This window comes from Stegostoma tigrinum, chromosome 10 (assembly GCF_030684315.1).
Source record: "Stegostoma tigrinum isolate sSteTig4 chromosome 10, sSteTig4.hap1, whole genome shotgun sequence".
NCBI classification, from domain to species: Eukaryota; Metazoa; Chordata; class Chondrichthyes; order Orectolobiformes; family Stegostomatidae; genus Stegostoma; species Stegostoma tigrinum.
Window position 1 is genome coordinate 76,896,005 of NC_081363.1, and position 20,751 is coordinate 76,916,755.

The 20,751-nt window shown below is 44.2% G+C and overlaps 1 protein-coding gene across 1 annotated transcript in view; it reads left to right on the plus strand.

The window, feature by feature from the left end:
• Nucleotides 1-20,751, plus strand: part of LOC125455679 (pleckstrin homology domain-containing family G member 3) — a 183,706-nt gene that overhangs the window by 130,479 nt on the left and 32,476 nt on the right. The window contains exons 4-10 of the mRNA XM_048537980.2: nucleotides 3,319-3,419; nucleotides 6,472-6,541; nucleotides 8,816-8,862; nucleotides 9,126-9,276; nucleotides 17,956-18,087; nucleotides 18,772-18,954; nucleotides 19,821-19,913. Coding sequence (XP_048393937.2) covers nucleotides 3,319-3,419; nucleotides 6,472-6,541; nucleotides 8,816-8,862; nucleotides 9,126-9,276; nucleotides 17,956-18,087; nucleotides 18,772-18,954; nucleotides 19,821-19,913 — 777 coding nt within the window. The remainder of the gene's footprint in view (nucleotides 1-3,318; nucleotides 3,420-6,471; nucleotides 6,542-8,815; nucleotides 8,863-9,125; nucleotides 9,277-17,955; nucleotides 18,088-18,771; nucleotides 18,955-19,820; nucleotides 19,914-20,751) is intronic.

Below are 20,751 nucleotides of genomic sequence, written 5' to 3' on the forward strand. Positions count from 1 at the left end.
TGTCTTGTTTTCTATTCAAGTGCCTTTCTCATTCAGAGCCAATGACGTGAGCTGACACACTGTTGCCCGAACACTGATCCAACATTGTCCACATTGTCTGGCCCAGCCCAGCCCTGTGCAATGAACTTTACTTGCACCTTATAGACCTGACAGCCTGGATTAAAGGGCAGAGATAATGGGAACTGCAGATGCTGGAGAATTCCAAGATAATAAAATGTGAGGCTGGATGAACACAGCAGGCCAAGCAGCATCTCAGGAGCACAAAAGCTGACGTTTCGGGCCTAGACCCTTCATCAGAGATCTGATGACATCTGATGAAGGGTCTAGGCCCGAAACATCAGCTTTTGTGCTCCTGAGATGCTGCTTGGCCTGCTGTGTTCATCCAGCCTCACATTTTATTATCTTGGATTTAAAGGGCAGCCTTGTTGGATTCCCCAGCACTCTACATCCCTTTGTGGGAATTGCTAAACCACCCTGGTGCTATGTGAGTGAGTTCTAAGGTGCTGTTGCTGAGGCTCTTCACTGTTCTTGAAGTCAGAACGCAACTTCCTAGAGGGGCTAAAAGCAGGCTAGTTTTGTGCTGGAAGATTTTGCTAAGAAAGTTGTTCAGCACTTCAACAGGAACCACCTGGCCCCCTCAGTCAGTGTCTATGAATTCACTGCTTGATGCAGTAGACACAGAAGAGATCTTAGTTGGGATTTGAGGACCAGGTTATACCTGTATTGTTCACTCTCCTTTCTCAATCGTGAAACTCCTGTGGCCAATGATAGAATGAGTCTTCAATGATATGCAATGCTACAGAACAGTGATAAGTAATCAGGATTAACTTCATGCCAGCTTTGACTCAACAGCACTACTTGTATTGTCTTTCAGATGAGATGGTAAACAGGTTAAGTCTCTATGACCTCTCAGAGAGATGTGGAAGATCCCACGCATTTCGAAGACAAGCAGGGAAATTCTTCCCAATATCTGGTCCACACTCAAACCCCTGAACCGATATCTCTAACATTTCGTTGCTGTGTGTGGGAGCCTGCTGTATACAAAATTTGGCACAAAATTGTTTCCTCCATTACATATTGTCTGTGCTTTAAATATGCTTCATTAGTTTTGGAGCGTTTGGGAGGCACTGAAGTTGTGAAAGGTGCGAAGTGAATGCAATTTATCATCATAGAATTCATAGAATCCCTACAGTGTGGAAACAGGCCATTCGGCTCACGGCCCCTCCAAGTGTAATGGCACAGTTGCTGACCTGAAGTTCCAGGTTTAAGTCCCACTTGCTACAGAGGTGTGTTAGAATGTATCTGTACAGATGGTTTAAAAACGCTTAAAAGCAAACCTTTGTTTTAATTCTTAGAGAAGTGGAGTACCAGGTGGACTATACACTTAGATTGAACACCTTCTGGGACTTCCATTAGCTGCATTAATGAGAGTGAATAAAAGAAAGTGCCTCCAATGAGAGTCAGTGCTTTGTGGGAACATAACAACAAGTGCTTGCATTTAAAGACGACATCTTTCAATGTAAGGAGATGAAAGTGGGCCACACTGTGCTTGAAAGGTCAGTGCTAAAGTGAGGGACAAATTGGCTGGTAGTGTAACTTTTCAGGAGTGTCTTGAAGGAGAAGACTGTGCTAAGGAGAAAACGCTTGAGCTGAGAGCCTGGCAGCTGAAGCAAAGAATCTGAGGAATGCGCGAAAGGCCAGAATTGGAGGGACACAGGAATCTTGGAAATTAGTTCAGGCCTGGCCTGCAGTCCCCAGGGAAGTGGAGATCATCCTTCAGGACACTGCTGTGTGCAACCCTGGAGAAAAATCCAATGGATGTCAGAATATTTTTATTTTATTTCTTTTGTTGTTTCCTCTTCACTGTGTTTAAAAATGTCGAGAATTACAAAATAGACTTGCTGCGAGTTAGGTTACGGGAAGCAAATTAACTTTCTAACCAGGAAATCATTTGAATAATAGCACCTGGAGCAATGTCACCTTTCAAATATCATTACTAAGTGCAGTAATTTTTTTTTAATAAATGACTGGTACCTTTTTTTTTCGGGTAGCTGTGTGGCTGGTAGTTCACATAGAGTAAGACTGTGCAGTACTTCCCAGTCTGCTGTGTGGACACAAACTTATGTAATGTGGCAGGAACATTTTGTAGATCCATCAGCAGCGAGGCCAAAGGGTTTCAGCAGCTGATGGGCTGCGAGTCGATTTAACTGGATTTACTTTTGTCACATCTACCCAGGTGCAATGAAAAGTTTTTTTTTTGTTTTGCATGCAGCATGGGCAGATTATACCATTTGCAAAGTTGTGTGACACCAAGTTTTGACTATCAGCTTTATTTGAAACATCAAGCTTTTGGAGTGTTGCTCCTTTGCCAGGTGAAGAGTGTAGGGTAATAGAATAGAGCAAAGAATACAATGTTACTGCTTTGGAGAAGGTGTACAAAGAGCAAGGTCAACGTTAAATTTAAAATTTGCGAGGTCCATCCAGAAGTCTAATAACAGCAGGGAAGAAGCTGTTCTTCAATCTGTCTGTATGTGTGTTTAAGCTTTTGTATCTTCAGCCCAACAGAGGAAGACATTATAACCGGGGTGGGAGGGGTCCTGGATTATATTGGCTGCCTTCCCAAGGCAGCGCGAAGTATAGATGGAGTCAATGGATGGAAGATTGGCTTGCATAATGGACTGGGCAGTGTTCGCAACTCTGTGTGATTTCTTACAGTCCTAGGCAGAGCTGTTGCCATACCAAGCCATGATGCATGTGGATAGAATGCTTTCTATCGTGCATCTATAAAAATTAGTAAGACTATTTATGGACATGCTTAATTTCAGTAGCCTCTTGAGGAAGTAGAGGTGCTGTCGTGTTTTCTTACAGAAGAGAGTGGAAGGAGGTTGATGATCTTATGGAGGTGGAAGATCACAGTCTTGGAGAGGATGTGGGATTGGAAACTCTGCTCAGGGTGAAGTAAGACTCTGAGATTGCAAGTGTAAAGTAAAGGGAAATGCTCCTTTATTCATTAGCATAAATACTGAGCATGTCGAAAGGAAATATTGAGGTCAAATCACATGGACATGAAGTGTAGTTTAGAAGGATTCCAAGCGAGATGTCTTCGCTTACCATCCTTTGTGTATATACTGATGTTCAATAAAGATTGTAGCTGTTCACTTACATGAAACAGCAAGAAGTGAGGTTAAGACCCTGTCAGTGATCAGGCAGGGAATGGGATAAAGTTGGTGATGGAAGAATGATTTGTGAATGAAGGCAGAAGCCAACAGCTACCAATATTGACTCTGTTAACCTCTAACTCCTCTTCTCCCTTGCCAGGACTATCTTGGTTATATCATTGATGTCGTGGACCTGCCTATCCGCCCTGAACATGTCTCTGCCCTGTTTGGAAACATTGAGGACATCTATGAGTTTAACAGGTACTGGGACGGGATCTGGTTTCACTTTGCGTTTGTCATTTTACTTTTGTTCTCATCGCTGGTTGTTTTTTTTTTAAAAAAAGGAAGAGTATTCTCAGTTTACTTTCACCTTGTTTTTCCCTTACCAAGTAAGTTCTTCCCTCACTCTTTTACAAGCTGTTTATCTCATTTAAGATTTCACTGAGCTGAGTAAAGTTTTGAAAGGATAGAATGCATAGGCAGAAACTGTTGCGCAAGCAGAAGGGTCAGTAACCAAAGGGAACACTTTAAAATAAATGGCAGAGGAATCAAAGAGTTATTTGACCTGGAAATAGTACTGTAGGCACTTTCGAGTGTTGTGTTCAAAAAGTATTTGGATAAATATTTGAGGGAGTATGAATCGCATGTTGGAGATGGCGAGTGGATCTAATTGGATAGCTGAGGCTAAGACAGGCTTGGTTGTTCAAATGGCCTCCTGGGTGATATAATTTGAGGGTCTCTTGCTGGGAGGGAAGGATTTTGACAAGGATAGCAGGAGAACTTTGTACCACAGGACCTTCATCCTACATGACGCTGCTGGTAAAATCAGAGCGTTTCTCAGTTTAGTTTCCCCCAGAAGGGTCCCACATACTCAGTGCTGCTGTGAGGTGCCAAGCCTGGGTCATGTGCTCATGTCTCTGGAGAGGGATTTGAACCCACTGCTTTGTGTTTCAGAGGTGAGACAGCGCTGAGCCAATAAGCTGAGAAGTCAACTACCACAAAGTTGTCATGTTCTGGAATTTAGCATTTGACAGGGTTCTGGAGCAGATTCAATGCTGCCTTTGGAATGGGAATTGTAAGCCTACATAAAAGGGACACATTTGCAGGACTCTGAGCAAAGATCAGTGGAGTAAGACAGTATTGGATAGCTCTTTGAAAGAGCTAGTACAGGCATGATAGACCAAATGGCTTCTTGTAATATTGAATTCTGTTGAACCCTGTGCATCCTCAAATAGGCATGCAGTGTACCCAACCTGCAGAGCATAGCCATGTTCTAGCATTTGTGGGGTCTTTACTCGTATGAGTGAGTACAGTAAGCATTGTTTTTAGATTAATTGAGAAGTAGAACTTCACTATGCTGAAATTTCATGTGAAGTTCCTCCTGCTCGTTCTTTTGATTATTGTAAACACAACAACATTGACTTGTGCTTTTCTGATTGGCTTTCTGAGAAGCTTGGTTACGAGGGTAAACTCTGAATGGCCAAAGTAAACCACAGATGGGAAATGTTTGCTTCTGTGATTTGGGCTTGTCAAGGGTTTTTGTGTTTGTACCTGCGTGACTCAACTACTGCCCAATTCTAACCTACCTTACATCCGCCTACAAGCAGCCTCATGTCCCACCACATTTGGTTAGAATGAGCATCTGGTTTCTGTCACTGTGAGGTAATTTTTGTCCAGCAAAGACTGGTGGTCAGCTGTTTATATTGAATCATCTGTTGATGGATTAGCATTAGACCCCGAACCACTGGGTGGATTGCTGTCAGATCCTGAGCCGCAGGGTAGATCGCTTTAGACCCCTAGGCACTGGGTTGACCAGCACTAGACCTTGGTCGATCTCTATTAGCTAATTTGCTGGCTGGGTGACTGTTAGTTCCATAGACACTGACATATGATACCAGCCCCAAGCTATTCCAGTCACTCTCCCCTCCCAACACCCTGCCCCCAGTGGAGGAAGAAGCATCTTGATGTGGACCTTGCAGTGGTAATTGGGGCATATTTTAATATCAGTACTTCCACTGTGTTCTGGGCAGTTTCACATTAATTGTAATTTATTGTTACCTGTGTTACTTAAGTCTTGCAATCTCATTGCTGTATGTTAATTTTTGCCTTCGTATAGGACTTAATCCCCTTCTGGAGGTGAATTATGTACATGATCCTGGAACTTTTCTCATCTCAATTTTCTCCTCACAGTGCTGTGCATCTGCATGTGTGTCAATCTGTGTCTGGTTGCATGTGACCATCTTGTATCTTTCTCTCTCTTCCTCCCCCATTCTGTGCATGTCTAGTGGAACCCTGCAGTCTCAGCATCTGCCCCATCCTCATTCTTTAACCCCTGTCAATGTGTATGCCAAAACTGGTGAAAGAAGAGGAGTTGATGTCAGTGATGGCCAGGATTCTCTGGCCTTCCATGTTTACTTTTGTAGGGATATGAGAAACGGATTGGAATTGTCTGTCGGAGCAAACACTGGGGCCTTTGGAACCAGTGGCTGACGGATCTTAACGCCCACAAGGTCTCAAATTATAAGTTCTCTCCCTCACGTTTAGTTCTCTCCTTGGCCTTGATTCTTCATCTCCAACAAGCCTCTGCAATTTTCTCACTCTGGCTTCCCATGAAACTCCCATTCTCTATGCACCAAGATTGGAAGCTATCATTTCATCTGGATTTAGCCAAGGCCTATGGTAAAGAGTTGGTGAAAATATCTTGATCTTTGTCTTCCTCCTCTGTTTCTTCTTCAAAAATAAATAGACAAAGTATGGTGTTGTGTAGTGGAATAGACAGTCACTGTGCAGTGTTGGCCACTGGGAGATGACTTTTGACTGATGACGGTAATGATACCAACTTCACATGAAATAAAGTTGGGGAGTATTGTGAACCTGGCTCCTGTTTTATTTACATTATCACAACCAATTCAAGATCTTTGCTGTCAGCTGAAAGGGATGCAAATGGCTTGGCTTGCAAGCTGTGAATATTTTTGTGTAGATCATATCGTTTTTCCCATTTCCTTTCCAGGCAAATGTATGCAAATCCATGTTGGAATTAGCCAGGTCATGGTCATTTGTTTAGATATTTGGTTGCCTAATATTTATCTTCTTTCTCTCCCTCTGCCCTTCCTCCATTTCTCAACCTCTTCATGTCCTTCCTTCCCTTTGTTTCTCCCTTTACCTATATGCTTTGTTTTCTCCTGTCACTTCTCATTGCCTGCTTCCTCTAATCTGTCTCCCCACCCATTCGCCCCATTTTCACATTTACTCCCTCCTTTTGTCTCATGTCGGTCTCTGGCCTGCCCCTCTTTACTCCACACTCACTCCACAGTGACCTGCTGCAAGACCTTGATAGCTGTCACCATGATCCTGTGGCCATTGCCAGATGCTTTGTGGACAAGGTGAGTCACACTCTTTAGCTCATTGTCTGAATCCTGACCATCACCTACTGAAGGCTGTGGGGAAAACATGCCGCAGGTGCTCTCCCCCATATGTTGCTTTGTCTGGTGTGGAAGCCTCTGTGCTGTTTCATTCGACCAAAGTATGCCCTGTTGAAAATAGACAGTCAGGAGGTGTGTGCAGTGGTGCTGATGGGCTTCAACACTTGTATTCTGGGCTGGTTTGAAGATAGTTCTATGAGGGGCATGCGCAGCCTAATAAAGACTGTCTTTCTCTACGTGTACATATACTTGTCTTGTTGGAGAAGGCCTTGAGAAGCAGTAGATACCATACCAATTTCCAATGTTCAGCACTCTGGATGGAGCCAGAGGGGCCACAATTTTAAGAAATGGATACTATGAAAGAATCAGAGCTGTGGGAAGCTCTCAGATAAACCCACCCTCACTGAGGATGAACGTGTTTGCGCCATGAAACCACAACTTGCATTTATATATCATCTGGGGTATAATAAGACATTCCACATCAATCCACAAATAGAAGTATAAAATGGTGAGGGGGTGGAGACAGTGTTTGGACAGCTAAAGCTCCCACTCTGCTGTCTAGTAGTACACTTCCGGAACAGGTATGTCAAGGATTTAAATACGGAATAAAGTGACTTGCACACTGTTCCATCAAAGAGCAAGTAAGTAAGTACTGGATTCACCATCAGAAATGTTAACTAGCATCCAGCTAGGTAGTTGCATTTCTGGCACATGCTTTGCTCAACTTGATGAGCGCACGAGTTGGGAATGGATCTGGGTTTGGATCAATGTGGCAGTTGTAGGCAATTTTGATTACACATGCTTAACCTACACAACAGGGTAAGACAATCTGATAATCACAGTGACGCAGTCAGATCTCATGGTTACTCTGTGATTATAGGTGGTCCCCTACCTTCTCGACCGTGATGCATAATGTATGAATCTGTAACCAAATCTCAAGAGGGTATCAGAGATGGTAGGAACTGCAGATGCTGGAGAATTTGAGATAACAAGGTGTACAGCTGGATGAACACAGCAGGCCAAGATTATCTGGAGAAGAGTCTAGGCCTGGAATGTCAGCCTTCCTGCTCCTGCGATGCTGCTTGGCCTGCTGTGTTCATCCAGCTCCACACCTTGTTACCTCAGGGTAAAAACATCATTGAGCACGTTATGGACCAAGCTTTGTTTATGTTGACATGTTTTCTTTTAATCAATCTGCTGGTACTTTGAAAGATTTTACGGACTACGACAGTAAGAACAATCAATTATCTCTCAGCCATTGGGTTGTAACCAAGTTTCTTAGAGGAGGAAGCAGAAAAGGAGAACTGTCAGTGTTTGGGACAGAGCTTTCCAAATCCTGTTTGACCATGACCCCATTTTGAAAATTGTCATGATCCCTCTGTGACAGCAGGAAGAGGGGTGTAGAGGACTATAAAGGAACTGAAAGAAGAAGGGGTTTGAGTTACACAGCAGCTATTGCTGCCTCTGAGCTGGGAACTCTAAGATTGAAGCTTATGATCCATTATGGGGTCCCAACCCCCAACTTTGGGAAGCCCTGATTCAGGAATGTAGAAAGTGATGGATGAAAACCCTCCCAAAGTCCATTCAGTTCATTTTCAATCATTGTGATGGTCACCTGATCCAATGATCATGGAGTTATTAACCATCTTTGGCAATAATTCTCCTGTTAATTAGTCTGCAACAGTTCAGATATGGAGTGAGGCAAAATCAGACAGCATTAGGAACCATATTCTTTTCTCACCTGCTAGTTCCTTTATTATTGGCCCAAGGTTTTCATTTGCTTTTTGTGCCTTGTGAGGGACTGCCTGGCTTGTGGAGTGGGGAAAAATTTGGTCATAATGCTGCAGACATGAAGCAGGCAAGCTGGATAGATTAATCAATCTTTTCTGTCCAGTGACTTTTATTAGACTGTATGTTCCATATCTCAAATTCATCGTGCACTGAATCCCACTTTTTCGAAGAATTCTGCTTGACGGTTTCTCAGTTGCCACAGACAAGAGCCAAGGCTCCATAGTGACATAGGGACTATGGTTAAGAGCAGAATTGGAGTCGGCTATGAGTGATCCTTATTCATGAACACGTTGCTTAATGTAAGCATGCTTGATCATGTAAATTGAGTTCTCTCTTATCTTGACGATAAACTAATATGAGTTAGTAAGTAGGTTTGAAGAGAGGGGTTGCCCGTTTGGATTTTCTACATGCTGTTCACAGACTGTTCACTATTCTCTGTTGCAGAGTCAAGATTTTGATATCTACACCCAATACTGTACCAACTACCCCAAGTAAGTAATCTTCTGTTCAGATGATCATATTGTTTATCTATTTTGCTAATTTACACACTGTGGTTGTCTAACAATACTGGCACCGGTTTGATAGTCGAATGGCCTCCTCTATTATCATAAGATTTACACCGTGCTCTATTAAATTCCATCTTCCTGCTTCGCCAATCCTTGCTTGTCTTTTTGCTGCTATCCTCATCAGTGTACATGCCAATTATTGACGCATCTCCATTGAAGATTCTCTTTTTGCCCTTCCCTTCCCATAGCTCTGTGGCAGCGCTGACTGAATGCATGAGGAACAAGATCCTGGCCAAATTCTTCAGGGAGCGTCAGTCCACTCTGAAACGCAACCTCCCACTGGGCTCTTACCTGCTGAAGCCTGTTCAGAGGATCCTCAAGTACCATCTGCTGCTTCAGGTATGACAGCAGTTGCCTGGTGAGTGCAGGAGCAAGGGCTCAAACCACAAATTACAGCAGACTGCACTCCGTACCACAATCTAAGAAACTCTGCGTACCCCCACGTTGCCAGGCTTGGTCTCTGCTTTGCGTGTTTATTTCAGGTTGATACCAGAATGATGCAATATTGTTCAGTTTATTACCTTTTCTCAAGCTGTGTGTCTCATTGTCTCTGAATTAGAGACTGTGATTTTGTGCCCGCTTCAGAATTTAAGCGATTAATTGAGACTGATGCTCCAAGTGCTGTACTGATGGGTGGCTGCACCATCAGAGGTACCGATGTCAAATTAAGTCCCCTCTATTCTCTGGCCCAGGTGCAAAGGGATTCCATATTTTTGAAGAAGAGCAGAGAGGTTTTCTCAGTGTCTTGCTCACTCAACAAGCAAGATTAAATCAGCTGATCAGACATTGGCTGTGGAAATAATGACTATATTTCAAAGTGGTGTTCATTGGCTCTAAAATGCTTGACGACATCCTGACCTCGTGGAAGGCACGACAGAAATGCAGGGTCTTTCTTTCCCCTTTAAAACATGGGGTTCCTTACTTATGAATGTGGCTACGATCTCGCTTCAAGTCTCTATTCTTGATGCTCCGAGGGTGATCAATGAGGGGGGGGTCTCATGCTGGATCCTACTCTTCTCAAACCGATTTTCCCAGTTTCCCAAGCCGCGCCCCCCTGTTGGTGCTGCCTTTTGGTGATGTCTGCGCTAACTCCTCCATCCTTTTCAAAATTGGTTCATTCTACACATCGACAGGAATACAGTGCACAGATCAGTCTGAGCCATCTCCTACTACCAGCACTGCTGTCTTTCTTGAACCAGGTTCAAATTTTTAGTGTGAAAATTGGCCATAGTACGGGTGGAATTGGAACAGTCTGGTGGCTTTTGACCACTGTTGGGCTCGATGGGCTGAAGGGCCTTTTTCTGTGCTGTAGACCTCGATCAGAAAGTTGCTGGATTCTCTTTAAAACCCAACTGGATCATTGGGAAGAAAGCCTGCTCTCTTTACTGGGTCTGGCCTGTTGAATTTTTAAAAAAAATCTTTTATTGGGTTGCCATTTCTATGAGTATGGGCATCTCTGGCAAGGCTGTCACTTATTGCACATCCATTATTGCCCTGGAGAAGATGGTAGTGAGCTGCCTTCTTGAGCCTGACAGTCCTTGCAGTGTAGGTACACCCACAATATGGTTGGAGAGGGAATTCTAGGATCCTAACTCAGCAAACGTGAAAGATTAGGTGATGTATTTCCAAGTCAGATTTATGTATAATTTGGAAGTAGCTTTTCCATGTACCTGGAATTTCCAGCTGGTAGAGGCCCTGGCTTTGAAGGTGCCGTTGGAGAAGCCTAGACAAGTTACTGCAATGTATTTTGAAGATTGTACACTGCCACCATTATGTAAGTGTTAGATATGGTGCCAAACAAACAGGCTGCTTTGCCCTGGATGGCATCAATTTCTTGATGATTGTTGGAGCTGCAGTTATCCAGGCAATTGGAGAGTATTCCATCACACTCCTGACTTGTGCCTTGTGAACAGGCAGGACTTGTAGCATCTCACCTGTTGCTGTCACTGCAAAATTAATATGGTTATTCCAGTTCAGCTTCTGATGAATGGTAACCACCGCCCCCCACCCCCCCACCAACCCAATTCAGCAACGGCAATACCATTGAAAGCCAAGGATTAGATTATTGGAGATGGTCATTGTCCAGAACATGTGTGGTAGGAATGAGGCTTGTCACTGATCAGCCCAAAGGTTGACATAGGCCACATCTTGTTGCATGTGAACATGGACCACTTCAGTATCTAAGGAGATGTGAATCTTGCTGAACACATGCAATCGTAAGCAAACATCGTCAGTCTGACCTTGTAATGGTGGGAAGGTCATTGATGAAGCAGCTGAAGATGGTTGGCCCTAGGACACTATCCTGAGGAATTCCTAAAGCAGTGTCGGGGGTTGAAATGATCGGCCTGCATCAACCACAAGCATCTTTCTTTGTGTAGGGCCACAGAGAGAAATTATTGGTCCTAGTGCTCATTTGCAAGCATTAAGTTCCCGACAACCAACAGCACCTCAATAATATATGTTATTCTCCCCCTTTGAGGATGCATCAACCCTTGTAAAACAATTACACCCATTGTTGGCATTTGGGCACAAGTGTTGTCTGATTTTTATGCAGCATGGGATATTACTGTTCGTGTGCAGAATATAACTGACACCACCATGATTATTAAAGAAAGCGAGCACAAAATCTATTTTAGCAGCATTGCACAATATTGTTAATTTGATGTATGCATCCCTGCATAATTGACAGATAACACTGTACAGATGACGCTGATTTCAGTGACTGCCTTGTTAAAATGTCTGCACTGTATTCTGACAGTAAATCCTTACTGGAAACAGAGGTGGTTCAATGCCAACCCAGACTGCAGGAAATTCTCTCAGGATTTGTTTTATATATTTTGACTTCCTACCCTGTATGGAAAAGAAAGATGAGCTTCATGCTGCAGTTGGCAGGGTTTCATTGTCGGGGAACAGAAACAAAGTCGCTGGAAACACTCGGAGGTTCTGGCAGCGTCTGTGGAGAAGAAAACAGAGTTAACGTTTCGGGTCCGGTGACCCTTCCTCAGAACTGATGGTGGCTGGGAAAATGTCAGTTTATGTGCAGAAAATGGGAAGGTGGGTGGGGTAAGGAGTAAATCCCTATGTTTCCTGACGTTTTCCCAGCCAACAGCAGTTCTGAGGAAGGGTTGCCGGACCTGAAACGTTTTCTCTGTTTTCTCCTCCACGTGTGCTGCCAGATCTGCTGAGCTTTTCCAGTAACTTTGTTCTTGTTCCTGATTTACAGCATCCGCAGTTCTTTTGGTTTTCATTGTCGGGGGAGCTGTAGAAGAGAGGGAGGGAGGGAGGAGGAGAAGGGAGGGTCTGATACATTTTCTGCTACCGTATCCATCCAGGGACACACTTACCTTGCACAGGATGACTCAGTATCACTAGCAGTGAAGTTACAAGACCCAGGGAGTGGCTGTACTGTGGAGTTAGTTGGCAGCCTGGCACAAGGTTGATTGATAGCTCCCTTGGGCTGGGCACTCCTCTGGTTTTGATAGCAGCAGTGACACCCACCCCCCCCCCCCAACCCCGACCGCTCTCCGTTCACTTTGTTTCCTTGGCCTCCTGGGATATGTCATTGCAAACCACGTGGTGCAGCTAAGATTTTCCTACACTGTGCGTGGTGGGAGCAATGTTGTCCATTTAAGGTTTGCAGGTGTGGAAAAACATGTCAGCCATGGTAACTCTATAAGATTCGAAGGCCACATCTGGTCAGTCATCCTTCCCTGTTGAAGTGGACAGCAACTGGATTGTTCACCGTCTCCTACTGCATTAGCCGTGGAGAACGATGTTTTAGAGAAGACCTATTAGTGTGTTACAATGAGCTCATGACCGCAAGTTTTTGAGCAAAGTATTATCTTAAAAAGGAAAAGATCGAGGCTAGCTTCTCCAATTGTCCGATTTGTTTTTCTCAGTATTACTGGCTGGAACTTTGACACATCTACGAAGTGAAGCCGAGCCAAAGGCCTGAGATTGATTCTTGTTTTCTAAATGGGTGAATTTTCAAACCTTTATAATGAGTTCCAATCAAAGCCTTATGTTTATTTTACCAAGTTCTTATACAATTTTTTTTGTGCTTAAATCCTGTTGCAAAAATAAGGGAAGTGATCACTTTGGTGTAACTCATTGTTTCGAGGCTTGTTTTCACAGAGGTGGAAAACAGGCTGTTTTCCCAGCCCAGAGCCAAAATTAACAATGTGAGGCAACCTGTGAGATATCAAGAGTGGTGTTTTTTAGCGATGTGTTCCAGCAAGTCGATGCAAGCTTCTCCAGTCATGGGTTCATCTGCTCCTCCAGTCCTACCAAGTTTTGGGGCTGAGGAGCAAGATTGGAAGAGAGGGAATCTGTGCTTGGAGCAACTGTTGTACAAAGTGCATACTTCTCTTGTCTCATTGGGTGCCTCAATGGATTATATTTGAAAGCTCTTAGTCACTTTTGAGGGAAGATAGCATAAGAACTACAAAGCAAATACTCTCACCAGGAGGTCTGTTCGTATATTATAACTTTTTCCTCTCGTTTGGATAAGAAAGTGAAGTGCATTGCTGGCCACCATTTATTGGTCAATCAGTATTGAAGGAGAAAGGAGCACGCAGCGCCGTGCTGGACCAACTTCGCAAACAAATCACTGGAAAGCAGAGACCAGACGGAAGAACTTGCAAATACCGAGATGAGAGAGAGCCAGAATGTGGGCTTGGTGAAGTAGCTGCATCCTCCCCATGCCTGCTGCTCCTCCCATCCCTTTTCTAGGTCCCTACACTCAGCAAATTAATGGGTTGACAGGATTGTAAAAATGAAAACGGAATGCTTGGCTTTCCAGTGAGCTTTTAAGGAAAAGTGGCAACGTTTTCCTTCCTGTTTCCAAAAAAAAGTCAGAAATTATACGATACCAGGTTAGCATCCAACCCTTCCTTCTGAGGAAGGGTCACCCAGACCCGAAACGTTAACTCTGTTTTCTCCTTCACAGATGCTGCCAGACCTGCTGAGCTTTTCCAGCAACTTTGTTTTTGTTATAATCCAACAGGTTTGTTTGAAATCAGAAGCTTTCGGAGAACTGCTCCTTTATCTTCTGTCACGTAGCATCTGACTTTGACTACCCCAGTCCAACATTGGCACCTCAGCATTCCTGTTTAAAAAAACTGATGCTTTTGCTGACATGTAATTGCACTAACAAAGATGACAGAGGAGGGTGTGCAGAGATACTGCATGACCAGAGCATTCTGCTGAACACACTTGGATCAGATTGGACAATGGCAAGAACTCCATTTGGGACACTGAGTCCCAGTGCTTGGTACCTTGTGCACCACCTCTCCTGGGCCCTGCCTTTGTGCTGTGTATGACTGCAACCCACAGAGAGTTTTTGCCATGATTCCCGTTGACCCCAGTTTTGATGAAGGACCCCTTGATATCTTGCATGGCCAAATGTTGTCATGGACAGTCATTCTCACCTCACCACTGAGTTTTCAGCTCTTTTGCCCATGTTTGGGCCATGCTGTGGAGGGAAGTCAGGTTCTGTATGACCCCAGCAGAGCCAAAACTGAGTCTGAATGGGTAAGTTTATTGATGGCACTGTCGACAACCCCTTCCACCAGTTTACTGGTGGTTAAAGGCAGGAATCGGTCAGATTGGATTTGTCCTGCTCTTTGATGTACCTGGGGAAATGTTTCAGATAGCTGGCATGTTGCCCATGTTGCAGCTGTACTAGACCAGTTTGGCTAGGGGTGTAGCTAGTTCTGGAGCACACAACATCAGTGTTACAGGTAGTATGTTGTCACACCTCTATAGTCTTTAGTAAATCCAGGATCCTCGGCCATTGTTGAAGTGACACTGAATGAATCACCTGTTCCTTGCCCAAGTTTGGAATCTGAAGAAAAGTTAAGGACTTCCAAGGGCAGATACTTTCCTGTATACTACTGTGCTATCACCTGTAATGGGTCTATCTTGTCAGTGATTCAGGACATACCCAGGGCCATTAGTGGAAAGTCTGAGATGTGAGGCCTGATTTGTTAATTATATCCATGTCAGACTGTTACTCGACTAGTCGTTGGGCCTGTACGCCTAATTTTGGCCTAAGTCTGTAGATGATAGTGAGGAGGACTTCCGCCGGCTGGCTGGGTCAAGTATGTTGCTGATGCTAAGGTTGAGGCTATATTGTCCATCTAGTTGTATTCTTTCTCAACCTTTCTGCAGTTTGTTGATGCATTTGAATGGCTTACTAGGATATTTCCAAGGCTGTTAAGAGTCAGCTGCATTTCTCAGCGCCTGGAGTCTCAATTAGATGAGACTGCTAATGAACAACAGATTTCCTTCCCCGAATTAACATTTTCTGACCCCAATCCTACCCTATCATGGATGACTTCTAACCTACCTCTGTACTGGGCACAGCAAGCAACTCTGTTTCATCACGGCCTGTAGTCATTCGAGAACCAGATTCCTCTTTGCACAAAGGGTTGGTCAGCAAATGTTGGCTTTGCAGCAATACCAATATCCCAAGTATGACTATCAAAAGGTGTCCGTGTGGTTCAGCACTACAACCCACCAGATTGAGCCCCAACTGCCCAATTTTGGAGCTACTGAATACAGTGAATGCTTGGTGGCCGCTGAACGCAGAAGCCGGGTTTCCAGATCAGTAGATGGATGAGGGATGGATACGTTATCTTTGGAGGTGGTACGGCACAGATTTACCAGAGTGATACTGGAGCTGAAGTTGGTTAAATCACGAGGACAGGTCAGAGTGACCTTCATGGTGTCAGTTGATCATCTCGCGGTCAGAATGTTGTTGGATCGATTCCTGCATCTGGGGTAAAATTTCATGGTGCGAGCAGGAAATGGTTTCTCCCACATATTATTTCCCGCACCCCCCCTCCCCCCAACCATCATCAGTAGAAGGGAAGCCTATGGCTGGAGAAAGCGTCCATGCTGCACCACGGGTGGACTATTTGATTTAGAGTGGGACTGCCAACCAAACCTGAGCTCAGCGGTGGAGGCCGTGGGAGTGCAATGAGCAGAAGAATGCAATGGATCCCCCATGTGAGGGGAGGTTGGAGTATTGGGTGGGGAGGGTAGGGGTGGTTTACGGAGGGGATGATTGGTGTGTGTGCGCTTTTGGGGAGCAGATGGGTAGGAAAGAAAGAGTACGTTATGACCTTTTTTTGGAGGGTGCCCCCAGTGCATGAGTGTGTCCCACCACACTCTCTGGTGTCTTTGACAGGCCCCCAGTCCTCGGTGGTTTCTGGCAGCCCATCACCAGAACTCCCCCACCCCCCAACCCCTGGCCCTCGCCAACGTCAGTAGGCACTGCTTGTCGGCAGTTTCGAGACTCCCTGGTCGTCGTAATTGGACAGGCCCTGGTCTTTATCAGCAGCCAGTTCATGAAACCAAAAGGCAGTGGAATGAACAAAAAATGATATTTTTGTTTCAGCTTTGTCTCCTCTTTTATATATAACTTATGTAACTAAATGGAGCTGTTTTAGTGTCAACTTATACACGTATTTTTGCAAATATGAGTAACAATAAATTTCTATCTATCTATCGAACTACCCTTTTAAATACTTGAAAGAACAGGTTCCCCAATTCTGTGTTACTATGCATGCCAAACATACTACAACATGAGCTGCATCTTACTGGGGTCAGTTGTCCTGTTAGCAAGCTCAATTTATAATGAATTATTTATTTGAAAACGGAAGGCAGCCAGCCAATTGTAGTGTCCCCTCCCCACCTATGCTGCCCTGGGAGTGGCGGGATAGGTGATAAAATGGGCACTGATCTATTTTATGTGAACCATTCCCATCCTGCCATAAATGCTCCGTGGAGCAGAGTTTCCTGTCTGCAGCAGCACTACGGTGCAGTACTGAAGGAATGCTGTTTTGTCAGCAGCCCTACTTGTTGGATGAGATGTTGAACCTAGGTGCTGTCTATCCTCTCAGAGGGAGGTGAAATGACATAATCTCAAAGAAGATCCAGGCAGTTATCCCTAGCATCCTAACCAGTTTTATCCTTCAATTATCAATTGTTAAATTTTGAAATGCCTGGTCATTATTTCCTTTTTTTTTGTTTTGGGAGCTTGCTGTACACAGGTTGGGAGTTATGATCCCTACGTTAAAACAGTGAGCACTTCAAATGTACTTAATTGGTTACAGAAGCTAAAGTCCTCATACTAGACCATAGGGCTGCTCCCTCTTTAGAGAGAGGAGACTTGGTGGTGGTTTAACCTGAAGGTCACTGGGGGAGACGTTGATAAGGTGGGGCCTAATGTTAACCTCAGCCAGTGCAGGAATTGAACTGCATCAGAAACCAACCATCCAGGCAACTGAGCTAAGTAAATCAGGGTGGCACAGTGGCACACTGGTTAGCACTTCTGCCTCACAGCACCAGGATATGTGTTCGATTCCAGCCTTGGGTGACAGTGCAAACTGTGCATTCTCCCTATGCCTGCTTGGCTTTCCTCTGGGTGCTCCGATTTACTCCCAGAGTCCAAAGATTTGCAAGCTAGGGGCATTGGCCATGGGTAATGCAGGGTTATTGGGACAGGGTAGGGTCTAGGTGGGATGTTTTTCAGAAGGTTGCTGTGGACTCGATGGGCCAAATGGCTTGCTTCCACACTGTAGGGAATCTATGAACTCTCCATTGGCTACAAAAAATTTTGGGACATCTGGTGTCTGTGAGAGACATTTATTGGAATACAGGTCTTCATTTAGTCTCCGAGGTAGAAGGTTATCAAAGGAGAGTTTAGAGAAAAAGAAACTATCACATCTAGTGATGGAGTCCATTAGAGAGGGGCCATTCAGGAGTGATTTCAGGAAGCAGCACTTCACACAATCTGCCTTGTTCTTCCTTCAAAAAGCTGTGGAGTACAATTGAAGCTTTGAAGACAGAAATTAATAGATTTTTGTTGGATAAGGACATGGAAGCAAACTGAGTGAAAGGAATTAAAACATAGATTGGCATGATCTGTTTGAATGATGGAGAGGGTTTCAGTGACAGACTGGTCTTTCTCCATTTACAGTCCTAGCTCCCTGCTATCTTTGTTCCTTGCAGGAAATAGCAAAGCACTTTGATGCCAACCAGGAGGGTTATGAGGTGATTGAAGAAGCTATAGACACCATGACAGGCGTAGCCTGGTACATCAATGACATGAAGAGGAAACATGAGCACGCTATCCGGTTACAGGTATTTAATATCTCCATCAAGGCCAACCTACACTGAGTCTACCACTCATACACAAAGTAATCAGGTATGTCTCTCACTGTCTCATCATCCCAATCCCAATCCTACTGTATTACTGATTGCAGGACAGATTTTTATTAAGGGATCCCAAACTCCCCTCTTCTTTAGAGGAGCCCAACTACTGAGATGGTAATGGAGGCAGGTGAATGGGGATGGCCCACGTCGATTTACTGGGTAGTACTGGGCCGCTTATAACCATGACAAGCAAGTACTCAAGCCTTCATCATTTATTCCTTCTCATGAACCCCATATCCCTCTCATAAATCCAGTGTCTTTCATAAATCCTCCATACTCGCTCTCCCAGTATCTACTATGTACAAAGCCACTGAGTATTGGCACGCTTGGTGAGTCTTTAAGTGCCTGTGAAATTGACATAATAAGCAAAAAGGCTTTGTAATCTATAGTGGAAAACTTCTCAGTTTACGTGTTCAAAATACATAATGCCAGCTCCGTCACACTGTCACTCAGTAATCCCTCCCCCTCAGCAACCTGTCTTACAGACTGTATCTCTTCTGATGTGTGGTGGAAGCAGGATGTGCAATAAGGTTAAATAGTTTGGGTGGCCATGTTGTTCTACTTATGTGACAGATGTTTAAGAAGTAGTGAACTTCATGCTTGTCTTCCCAGGAGGTACAGAGCTTACTGATCAATTGGAATGGACCAGATCTGACAACATACGGAGAGTTGGTCCTGGAAGGAACATTCCGGATACACCGAGTGAAAAACGAACGCACTTTATTCCTGTTTGACAAAATTCTGCTGCTGGCCAAGAAAAGAGGAGAGCACTTCATTTACAAGACCCACATTATGGTACCTGACATACAGATTAGTTAATGGAACTAACTTGAAATAATGGATGCTTGGGAATGAGTTACAGGCTGGTATCTAATTGAAGGGGTTCAGATGGTTTAAATATAGAATAATGAATAACCAGGAGTGAGTGACAGACTGAAATCTAATCGAGAAGTTCAGATAATTTATATATAGAATGGATGCGAAGGACTGAGTTACAGACTGGAACCTACTCAGGGTAGGGGAGTGGTTCAAATAGTTTATATATAGAATAGTAGACACCCAGGAATGAGGTACAGACTGGAATTTAATTGAGGTGTTAAGACGGTTTACATATAGAATAATGGATACTCAGGAGTGAGTTACGGACTGAATCTCACCGAGGGGTTCAGATGGTTTATGCGTAGAATAACAGATACCCGGGATTGAATTACAGACTGGAATCTAATTGTATCGTTGGGATGTAGTACAATTGGTACGGAGCAACCTCTGCAGAGCATCACTTACTGTCAGTGCTGTGAGGTGCCAACCTGTGCCAACTCAGGAGAAACATTGACCCACATGAAGAGAGGAACTTTGGGGTTCAATGCTGCTAATGTCAGCATTGGAAGCCAGTGGCTACCAATTTACTCAGGGGATCCTGACCTGTATGAGCCAATAAATGCTGGCCTCTGATCAAAGCCCTATCCTATCCACTGCGGTGGATGTAGGAGTTTTGTACAGCCAGCTTATGTTAAGGTGGAAATTCAGTTCTGAGGAAGGGTCACTTGAACTGAAATGTTAACTCTGATTTCTTTACACAGATGCTGCTATCTGGAAATTGATTGTTTATTTTGTATTATAACAGACCTCTCTCTCTCTCTCTCTCTCTCTCTTTCTAACAGTGTTCCGCACTGATGTTAATTGAAAGCACCAGAGACTCGCTTTGCTTCGGACTGTCTCATTACAAGAACCCAAAGCAGCAGCACACTGTCCAGGTATGAGACTGGCAATGTTTTAAGAGTGGTAGCAACTCTCAGAACTCCTCTCCTCTTGTCCTACAACACACTATTTACATCTCTTGCCCGTGCTGCACAGATACGCAGCGAATGTCATCTTGACTCTGCTATACTCTGTAGCTTGGCTGGATGCCAAGTTGAGTCTGTTTCTTTCACCCCTCTTTCCCATAACATTTCTACACCACTAATGTTTAAAAGAAACATTTTGGGAGTTTTGCTGAGGGTAGGACTTTTTTTTTTCCAGAGCTTTTTGGGTACATTTTGTATCCTGTTTCAATGAAACAAAATTAATATTTGCTTTGGATCTGCCTTCCTTTTCCCGTCTTCCAAAGAGGTTATAGAGTTGCCTAGTGCGATGCTAAACCAGACATCCAAATAGGCCCAGACTGTGTCCGGAGGGTAAATGGTAGGGCCAGAGAGCTGAGATTTTGTACTTGCTCGTGTATTGACAGTTAAGGTGATCTGATCAATGCAGGGCTTAAAGGGGTTGAAGAACTTTTTCTCATATGGCCCAGGGATGTAAAGGAAGGGAGTATAACTTTAAAGCCGTTCAGGGGTGATGTCAGCAATCATTTCTTCACATAAAAGACACTATAGAAACCATACCGCCCCCAATAAATATGAGTTTTACACTCAGCAAGTCAGTTTGGAGCTTTTAAGATTGCAAGCGATGGATAGTCTTATTTCGTTGCTGTTTGAGGGACTTCTGCTGCACCAGCTGGCTCTTGCATCAGTGAGCAGCTGGTGGTGAGTGGTTTGGAGCGGAACTTAAGGGTGGCGGTGTTCCCATGTATTTGCTGCCCTTGACCTGCTTGAG